This window comes from Muscardinus avellanarius (genome assembly GCF_963383645.1).
Source record: "Muscardinus avellanarius genome assembly, chromosome: 1".
In the NCBI taxonomy this organism is placed as follows: Eukaryota; Metazoa; Chordata; class Mammalia; order Rodentia; family Gliridae; genus Muscardinus; species Muscardinus avellanarius.
The window spans coordinates 126,070,810-126,081,780 of record NC_137786.1 but is presented as its reverse complement, the minus strand read 5'-3'; the positions used below and the strand labels follow the sequence as shown (position 1 = coordinate 126,081,780).

At 40.5% G+C, this 10,971-nt stretch overlaps 1 protein-coding gene across 1 annotated transcript; it reads left to right on the top strand.

Annotated features, from left to right (window-relative positions):
- Nucleotides 1-502: 502 nt before the first annotated feature.
- On the top strand, nt 503-6,914 carry PATE2 (prostate and testis expressed 2; the record flags this gene model as incomplete). Its single annotated transcript, XM_080719715.1, has 5 exons — nt 503-567; nt 1,304-1,356; nt 5,820-5,843; nt 6,300-6,428; nt 6,778-6,914. The coding sequence occupies 5 exons, from the start codon at nt 503-505 to the stop codon at nt 6,912-6,914; spliced, it is 408 nt and encodes a 135-aa protein (XP_080575841.1).
- Between the last annotated feature and the right edge of the window lie 4,057 nt (nt 6,915-10,971).

Below are 10,971 nucleotides of genomic sequence, written 5' to 3'. Positions count from 1 at the left end.
GGAATGTGCTTTGGCATAGAGATAGGGATCATGCTGTTCTCTTCCTGGGTTCTCAGGGGCAGCATTGGTTTTACAATGTACACTGAGACTAGAAGAAGAGATAATGAGCCTTTAAGAAGTACTGGTGGAGGGCTACTGGCTGTGGGGCCTAGAGAAAACAGCTATAGTAGCAGAACATGGTGGTGTAGACCTCAAATCCCAGTATTTGAAAGGCTGAGACAGGAAGATTGCAGCTTTGAACCCAGCTTCAGCAAATTAGTAAGACCTCATGTCAAAACAAAAAACATAGCAGGGGATGTGGCATGGAGGAAGAATTCCCCAGGCTTCAATTCTCAATACCTTTCCCCAAAATAAGAAAATTAAAACAGAGAATTAAAGATGGTAAAATAGAGGAAAACAGCATGTTTCTGTTGCTCTGAGACTCAGAATTCAGCCAGAAAGAGACTGCTTCTTGACAAGAAGAGAAAAATAGCCAGAACTCAAGAGAAGAAAGCCAGTTGAAATGCAGTTGCATCAGAAGAAGCACAAAACACAAAGGACTGAAAAGAACTCCATGCATCATATCTGGTGAGTAGAGAGCAGAGGCAGGAACTATTCTGGCCAACTACACTGGAGCTGGAGGCTGCAAGAATCCAGTGGCCCTTGGAGATGAATTCCAATAAAGAAGACACTAGATCCTATTGAGTCAGTGATTGCAGAGAACCAACACACACAAAAAGCAGTTGTATTCTCTCTCCATGCTAGAAAACCTCAAGACCACAAAAATCAGTACCACCCAGCCAATCTTGAAATTTTGCAGATGAATTTGTTGGGACAGAGAAACAACAGGCCTTTCCTTCAGGGACCAGAGTAGCTACAACCAGACTCATCAAGACCATGAGTTTACAAACCATTCCAGTGGGAGTCTACATGGCTGCTTGGACTTATATAGCATCTACAAAACTTGTGGGGCCTGTGAGTTTGCACCATCCTTATGGTAATACAATTAGTCACAGCATAAATGTTCATTAGCAGACAGTCACTAGGGACACTTAGGCAGGACCTAAAATCAGCAGTCTTCTCTGCCCTTGTGAGATCTCCAGCTATCATTGTTGCACTGTCAGCAGTGGTGTCTTTGGGGAGAAATAACTTAGATAAAAATGCCACAGGCTTAGAAGGTTATAAACTCTCTCTTGGCTGAGTTTAGGTGCCACTTGACCCAAGGCTAGAGGGGTGGTCTTGGTACTAATGGCAGGTGATTGCAGCTGCCTGAGCAGTGTTGGTGTCCCAGGGGGTAATTAACTCAGCCACTCATGCCCCATAGTCAGAATGGTACAATCACTGCCTTGACAAAGTTTGAGCCCCATGAGCAGAAAGGTGAGGGGACAGTAGGGCTTCATGTGGTTGCAACTGGTAGAGCAGAGGTGGTGTCCCTGGGGGCAATTTAACTTAGCCATCCTCTGGCTGGGAATCCTAGGATTTCTTGTCCAGCAGAGTTTGTGCCTGGTGATCGTGTATGCCAGTGACTGACAATGTTTTATTAGATTGAAACAAGCAGAGCAGTAGCAGTATCTCTGGGGTGTTAAAACTCTACCAGCTGAGCCACAGGTTTGGAATATCATAATCTCTGGCTCTGCTGAGTTTGACCCTGGTGACCAAGGAGGATGAGGACCAGTATTCTACAGGGTTTTATGTGAATGAGACCAGCAGAGCAGCTGTGGTATCCCTGGGGCATTAAACTCAGTGAGCTGGCCTGCAGGATCAAAATTTTATAGTCTCAGGGCCTGCTGAGATTGGGCCTGTAGAGCATGGAATTATGCAGCTGATTAGAGACGGCCACTGGCCTGTATACTGGTGAAGTACTATATTATATTAAAGAGGTTCTGGGAAACTAACTCAAATTCTAATTGTATGAGACAATTTTGTCGAGGCAAATATATACCTCTAGTACAGGACTTATTACAGAGGAACAATGAATAGATAGAGGACTTCCACATAAAGAAGAAGAGGATGCCAACACAACAAAAATTCAAACATAAAATCCTAAGAACATGAGGAAGAAGAGCAATGAGGAAGCAAATAACTGGCACACCTCCACAACAATGAAGATCACTAATATAGAGTTGCAGAAAATGTCAGATGGAGAATTCAGAATTTTGATTTTTAGTATGATCAAAGACCTTAGAGATGAAATCAGAGAAATTGTATAGGATATAAAAATTAGTAAAGAATTTGAGGCCCTTAATAAAAATAAAAAAGAAGCCCTGAGGGAAATGGAGACAGTAAATGAAGCCCTCAAAATAAATAATTGGCAGACTAGACAACATGGAAAACAGACTCTCAGTCTTAGAAGACAGTTTATTCAATACAAAGCACACAATAAACAATATAGAGAAGACAATAAATCATCATGGCCAGAGTATTCAAGAAATATGGGGTAATATAATTTTTTGTATCTTTTCAGATCATAATGGAATGAAAGAAGAAATCAATAATAATACTCAAAGGAATTTAAAAAATGCCTGAAGATTGAATGATACACTTTTGCATAGGACTGGCTCATAGAAAAATAATAGAAGAAATGAATAATTTCTAGAATTAAATGAAAACAGTGACACACATATAAAAATCTATGGGACACCTTGAAGGCCGTTTTAAGAGAAAAATTTATAGCACCCAGTGCCCACATAAGAAAAACATTAAGTCACCAAATAGACAACCTAAATATACACCTAAGACCCTCAAAAAACTGAGGACTAACCTCAAAGTCAATAGTAGAATGAAATCATTAAAATTGCTGACAAAAATCAATGAAATAGAGAACAACAACAAAAATACAAAAGAACAACAGCGAAAAGCTAGTTTTTTGAAAAGATAAACTAGATTGACAAACCCTTACCCTTATCCAACCTAACCAAAAGAAGAGCATATTGACCAATATTACTAAAATAAGAAATAAAAAATGACATTACCACAGAAAGTGGAGAACCCGGAGGATCATCAGAAATTATTTTGAAAGTTTATACTCCAATAAGCTGAAAAACATAGAAATCAACAAATTTCTAGACATATAAAACCTACCTAAATTGAATAAGGAGGATATAGAAAACTTAAACATACAAAGAAAGCAAAAAAGAGATAGAAATAGCAATAAAATCCATCTATAAAAGAAAATCCTAGATATAGATGGATTCCCATTTGAATTTTACAAAGCTTTTATAAAAGAATTAAAACCAATACTTCACAAATTTTCTATGATATAGAAAGAGATGAAATTCTTCCAAAATTTCTATGAAGCCATTATTACTTTAACACCAAAACCAAATACATATACCTCAAAAAATAAAATTACAGATGAATATCCTTCATGAACACGGAGGCAGAAATACTAAGGAAAATACTAGCTATACATCTTCAAATCCATATTCAGAAAATTGTACACTATGACCAAGGGGGCTTCATTCTAGGATGCAAGGATAGTTTAACACATACAAATCAATTTCCAGTTTCCACCTGCAGTTTCTCCTGCAGTCCTTAGTATTTGGGGGAGGGGTGCTGAGGCTTCAACTCAGAGGCATTCTACCTTTCAGCTATACCTCTAGCCTGATTTTATTTCTTTTTTGGAAACAGGGACTTGCTAGGTTAATGAGAGTCTCACTACTTGCTGAGGCTGTCCTTGAACCTGTGATCCTCCTGTCTCAGCCTCCCAAGTACTGTGATTACAGGTGTGCACCACCATGTTGGCTCTTTTTTCTTTTATTTCAGGGGGTGGGTACTGGAGATTAAGCCCAGAGGTTTCCTACCTCCAAGATCCACCCTCAGACCTTTTTTATTTCATTATGAAATAAAGTATCACTAAGTTGCTAAGGCTGGTCTTTAACCTGATATCTTCCTGTCTCAGATTCTTAAATATTAGGTTTACAGACATATGCCACCACACCCAACTAGTTCTTGATATTTCAGTCAATATATTAGTTATGTATTACAGTGTAATTAATTCCCCAAACCTTAATGCCTTGAAGCAATTACATGAGTATCTCAGAGTCTCTGCTGGTGAGGAATCTAGGTCCTTTACTTCAGAGTCTTGAAAACTGCAGTCAAGGCTCCTGCAAGGATGTGGCCATCTCTTGACTTGGCATTTGTATTGTTATTAGCCACTGAGTTTAAGATAATTTGTTATGCAGTAATATAAAACTAATGTAAACAGCTAGGACAGTTAGGGTGTTCTTACCTCCCCCTAATTTTCTGAGAACTTTAGCTAGTAGATCCCAGGAAGTTTTCTCATATCTCTTAAACTTGTCTTGTGACAGCCTTTGTCCTTTATCTTCCTGAGAGATGTTTCTGTTATCATCTTATCCTTATCTCTCAAACTGTCAAGAGCAATAAGGGAGCTGAGATTTTACCCTACTTGTAAGCTATCATGCTCTGTTACTGGATGCTGGTGGAAGAAAAATAGAACTTCTGGGTCAAAACCATAAGACTTGGAATCTTAGCAGGAATGTAGAAAGATTTATATTTTCACATTCCTATATATAGTTTAAAAAAGCCAACCTGATCATCCTGGTTGCTCTGTGGAGCAAGAACTGGAAGGATGTAAGAGGACATGTGGGAAGATGGCCACCATCAGGGTGTGTTTCCTCTGTTCCAAGTGTCTAGCTGGGTCTTCAAAAAGTGAGCAAGTAGATATATCAAGTCAGGTAGTAAGAAGTGCTACAAAAATAAAATAGGGAAAAAGATAGAAAAGAGAGATTGCCATTTTCTAGGGACTGATGAGAAAACCATGCTCTCTCTGGGGGGATGGCATCTGGGCAGGGACCTGAGTAAATGTGGTAGGAAAGAACAATGGAGAGTTGGTTCTTGCTGTAGATTGGGGAAGCATTTATTGGCTATAAGAGCTTTGAATTTCCTTTTAAATATAATGAGAAGTAATTGGAGGGTTATGAGCAGGGGTGTGGCACCTGTGACTTACAAAAGGTTCTCTGGCTGCTCTATGGAGTAATCTTTGTAAGGGGCAAGAGAAATAATGAGAGAGAGAGAGAGAGAGAGAGAGAGAGAGAGAGAGAGAGAGAGAGAGAGAGAGAGAGAGAAAAGAAGAAGAAGAAGAAGAAGAAGAAGAAGAAGAAGAAGAAGAAGAAGAAGAGGAATAGAAGGAGGAGGAGGAGGAGGAGGAGGAGGAGGAGGAGGAAGGAGAGAAAATAAGGCATATGTCTGGCCCAAGCAAAGAAGGACTAGATTATGGCAATATCAATGGAGATAGAGAAAAATTTACTTAGGTGAGAAGTTAGTAGGTAGAATGGGAGAAAATTTCAGTCAGATCCTCTTTAAGGATGGAGCAACAAGTAGCTATAAAGAATACATCCCAGAGTTATGAAGACCTGCAGCACTGAAGTAGACGCAGGTGTGTCAAATCAGGAAGGCCACAATTTTATTTTCATTTGAGGATTTGTGCAAAAGCAGTGAGCACTCTCTGAACAGCTGCAGAAGACTTAGATTTGGTGGCTTGGTTCTGAGAACAAGGAGGTACTGTCTGTTCCTGAAATGCTATGATTATGTGATTTAGATGTATAGGCCAAAGTTACGTCATAGCAGGAGAACAACCTGCACTTTCCACAGGAAACTGCACAAGATAAAAGTTCCAGGATGTCCTTTCCATTTCTGCTGGTTATAGTCTTTCTGCTCTGCCCATTTGGGGGTAGGTCCTGAAGACAACAAGAGAGTTGGTGGTTGGATCAAAGAAGGACAGATGCTGGGGAAGGGGAAGTTTCCAAAACTGGTTCTTGGGCTATAGCTGATGTCTGTGAGTTATGACAATGGGGATTTTTTTCCCCTTCTCTTTACAGGTGAGCTTCGAAACTCTCTAAGAGGTAATGACCATAGCTGGTTTAAAGTCCTTGGTGAACAGGTCATTTGTGATATGTTTAGGAATAAATATCCCCTGTATTTTCAGAGAAGGCTATCTTCCAATGAAATCCCAAGTGTTTTTCTTCCAAACATGTTTAGTCCATATCTTGAACTAAGGAGGTAAAAAGTCACCCTCTTTGCTTTTCTTTCCCCTTACTAAACAAAATCATTAGTCTAGAGAGGGAGTTTATTACTTGAGGTCCATGGATAAACTTTACAGGACCCCTGACCTCCTGAAATGATATATAACATTTGGTTTGTGTCTATACAGGTTATTTCTCACAATATTATCAAAAGCATCCTAACTCAGAAAGGTTAGGACCAACCAGGCAAGTGTAAGCTCCTGTAGAGAAGCCCCTATGCCCAGAGAATTTTCTCCAGACTGCATTCTCTAAAAGACTTCTTTGTGTATCTGGCAGCACCTGAATATCAGTGCTATAAATGTGAAAGATACCATCTCGGGTTTTGCTATGGTGGCATGAGTTCCTGCAAGATGAAGTTTAGACAATCCTGTGCTACTGAGAACTTTTATATACTCACGAAAACAGGTAAGGTGGACGTAGAGTCACAGGAAAATAACTGCTATCTACCCTTAGAAGGAGCAGTGTTCTTTTGTCCTCAAAATTAGTGGAATGCTGGGGTGGGGAGTGAGTAAGGAGGGATGGTCATGTAGAAGGGATAGAAAGAATGAACTTTTTTTTAAGCAATATTGGGTGAAGGCCAGGCTGAGGTCCAAGACAAGTTGGAGAATAGAATCCACTCTGTGGGTCAGCAATTGTTAGCCTTGTAGCTTTTTTGGTTTTGGAGAAGGTTTAGTGAGAATCCAAAGACAAGTTAATCCTAAGTAGGAGGATATGGGACCCTTACAGTTGTATTTCCCTTCTTTTGTCTCCTCAGGGAAGAGTCTGTATCATTTCACAAAACTGTCTTGTATGACCAACTGTGAGGACATCAACTTCTTTGGTTATGAGAGGAGAAGGGAGCTCATCTGTTGCACACATAGTAACTACTGCAACCTCCCCCTGGGAAGCTAGTTCTACATCTCTCCTGGATTTGAGGTCATTCATAGCTCACAGTCCTTTTCCCTCTTCCATAAAATCTTGGGTTTTCCTCTCCTCTCCTAGCCAACAGTGAGAAAGCCAACTGGTAGTGAACAAAAAGCAATCATGAGAGAAACAGGGAAGGCAGCTGAGTGTCACTACACTTGACTGAATCTTTGCAAATTCTCCCCCTCTTTTTTTTTTTTTGGTGGTACTGGGGTTCCTGGAAGCCCTTCTACCTCCGGGCTACACTCCCAAACCTATTTTTATGCTTTTTATTTGGAAACAGGGTCTCTTAAGCCAGCACGGCTGGCTTCGAACCTGAGCAATCCTCCTGTCTCCGCCTCCCAAGCATGGATGGGGATTACAAAATTCGCCACCACACCTGGCAGTTCTTCCCTATTTTTGATACTGAGTTGAACGCAGGGCCATTTTACCTCTGAGCTACAACCCCCTCACACCCCCAGCCCTTTTAATTTTGAAACATGGTCTCACTAAGTTTTTGAGTGTCTATGTTGCTGAGGCTGGCCTCCAATTTGTAATCCTCCTATTTTAGCCTCCTTACTACTGGAATTACAGGCATATACCACCATGCCTGGCTTGTAAATCCTTCTTTCTCACAAGCTAGCAGAGAGTTTGGTTTTATCAGGATGCTTCTTCCACAAATAGCTTTGTTCTGGTTATTTATTACTTATTCTATTCTATGTGAAAATGCCAGTTCTCACGTGAAAATAATCCCAAGCTTCTACTGTGAATCTATGACCATACTCTGCCCTCTTCTACCCTCACTCCTCTAGCCTGGGATTCTGTTTGGATTAGTTTTGATACTTCCTGGCACAGTCCTTTTGCCTGTGGGTTCTTCAGATAAAGACAGTTAACTCCAGCTTTCAAATTTCCTGGCAACATGAACTAAATTTTTCTCTGGTAGAGTTCTTAGGGGAAACTTCATTCCAGGAGAGAGAAAAAGGACAAGACATAGGGTTGAAATATCAAGGAAAATCTTAGGGGCATATCAATTTGTAAGAACAAAGATTTGAGAGACAGTTTGGTCTGGATGGGATTGACTTGAATTATCATGACCTTAACTGGCTAGGTAACCATGGGCACATGATTGAACTGATTGAACTGGGTGATTGAATTGGGAATGGAGGCCTTGTTCAAGGATGGCTTTTCTGTTTCTCTCATGGGGATGAGAAAATCATGCAAATGGCCTTCACTGGCAGTTGAAGATAATAGACAGTTATGGCATGTTTGGGTAACAAAGTGCCTCGTTTAAGACAGAGTTATGAGTAAGCCAAAGGTGTGAGAGAGCAGAAGGATAAAGGGGGAAAGAGAAGCAGGCAGACAGTGAAACCAAGGGGCGGAGAGATTGAGCAGTGCTTCTGTGGGAGCATCTAAACTGTGGCCACCATGGTGCAGCTTCCTTAGACACAGAATAACCGTGGCATTGCTCTCTTTAGGAGGCTGACTGCGGTTCCTGCTCCGGATTCCTAAGAGCTTTCTCTCCATTGTTGTGCCACATGAAATTCTGAAATGAATAAATAACCCCTGTTCTGTTGGAGTTAAGTGTACCTTTATCTGCGTCTTGAGAACATACTTTCTGAAAAAGTCTCAATACAGAGTCAGAACCAAGACATGAAGACCATGTTTTTTTCTTTTTTATTATTTTTATACTTTTATTGGTGCATTGTAGCCTATCATAATGCAGTTCATAGTGAGAACAGCACACATGCACACAGCGCTTGCTGAGCGTTCCCCCAGCTCCCTCCTCACTCCCCCCTGCAATGTAGCATGATATTTTGAGTTTAAAGTTGAGTTCTTGATATATGTGGACCCTCTTACCCCTTTAATTATAGAAATGGTAGAGTTCAGTCTAATGGGAAAAATAAATTGAGATTGTTTAATGTTGGGTTTCAAATTAGACTTTAAAAATATGTCTGAATTGATGTTTAACAAGACCAATGTTTGCCTTTGTGGAGTAAGAAGGGAAACCCTATTATAAAACCAATCAGCCAATCTCCCTTCCTTCCTTCTAGCCTGCCTGGCCTGCCTGCTTGCCTTCTGTCCTCCCTCCCTCCCTCCGTCTTTTCCTTCCTCCCTTCTGTATTAGGGATTGAACCTAGAGGCATTCTACCTCTAAACTACACTCCCAGACTTTTTTTTTTTTTAGGTCTGTGATGGAACCCAGGGGCATTTGACCTCCGAGCTACAACCCCTGCCTAATTTTTTATTCTTTATTTTGAAACAGGGTTTCACTGAGTTGCAGAGAGCCTCACTAAGTAGCTGAGGCTGTCTGAGAACCACGATCCTCCCGTCTCAGCCTCCCAAATGCTGGTATTATTACAAGTGTATGCCACCATGCCCGGCTTTCCCAGACCTTTATATTTATTTTTAAAATTTTATTTTATTTTTATTTATTTATTTATTTATTTATTATTTTTTTTTTTGGTGGTACTGAGGTTCCTGGAAGCCCTTCTACCTCCGGGCTACACTCCCAGACCTATTTTATATTTTTGAAACAGGGTCTCTTACGCCAGCGCGGCTGGCCTCGAACCTGCGCTATCCTCCTGTCTCCGCCTCCCAAGCGCGGGGATTACAAGCGTGCGCCACCACGCCCGGCTATTTTTAAAATTTTAAAACAAGGTCTTGTTGAATTGTTGAGGCTGGCCTTGAACCCATGATCCTCCTGTCTCAGACTTTCAAGTAATAGGATTATGGACATGTGCCACCACACCCAGCAAAAACTGTCCTTTGTGTTTCAAGAGCCAGCCCTGACCTTTTCAACATCAGAGCATTGAAGTGCACTTTATGTAGCAGGTGGTTTTGATTTGGTTTTGGTGCCTACTCAGATTTTCTTCATTTATCACTGTGCCCAGCTGCTTTAACCGCTGGCTCACAACTATTCAAAGTGTTTACTTTTCTTTCTGCCACAGTAAGAGTTGCCTTCCTAGGATCTTAAGCATCCAGCATGAGTACAGATATAAGCCAGTGAAGAGTTGGCCCCTTATGTCAAGGTGGGATTAGTCCCGTGGTATAATTCATGCTTCTTGGGTTCTTCTACAGCTGAGGCCACATTTTTGTAAATGTTCCCCTCCTAACTTTTCCTTCCTTTCTACCTTCCTTCCCTCACCCTTGCCTCCCCCTATCTCTGTGCTGAGGATTGAAATCAAGACACTGTGTGTGTTAGGTAAATACTTTACCACTGAACTACACCCCCATCCTTTATTTTCTCTCTAAATCTTATGTTAACAAGACCAAGTATTTTGTCTCATTAGGAATGGAGCAACAAAACAAGATGAGGTCAGAATGGAAAATTAAGTTAGATGTTGGCACTTCTGGAGGAGAGTGTCTAAACTAATAACTCATAGCCGGGTGTGGTGGCGCATGCTTGTAATCCCCACGCTTGGGAGGTGGAGACAGGAGGATCGCACAGGTTTGAAGCCAGCCATCTGGCTTAAGAGACCCTGCTTCCAAATAAAAAAGTATAAAAAAATAGGTCTGGGAGTGTAGCCTGGAGGTAGAAGGGTTTTCCAGGAACATCAGTACCACCAATAAATAAATAAACAAACTACCTAACTAACTAACTAACTAACTAATAACTCATGAATGAGGAAAATATTTCTTATCAGGCTTCCTTATAACCTAAAGAAAATTGTTCTAATTGTGCCGAATATTTTCTCTTTCTTTACCTCATCTTGGGGTATTCTTCTCAGTTTTACTTTCCAATTTGGGCAAATGAATAAATGAAAATGTCTACCCTGCACTGATACTACACCAAGTGGCTCTCCTTAAATATGCTAACGATCTTCTTTCATGCACTTACATAGGTATACAGAAAATTTTCCTTCACGTGTCTTTTCAAGAATTCACTGAAAAATAATTTATATAACCTCACACTAAACCAAAATAATTATCATATGTATTAAATATTTAAGTGCAACAAAGAAAAACTTGCCTAATTTTGTCATAAGTGTAATTGTCTCAACTTTTAGAACATTAGAGGCACATGTAAAGTACTTTAATATATGATCTCATGTAAGCTTCACTATTT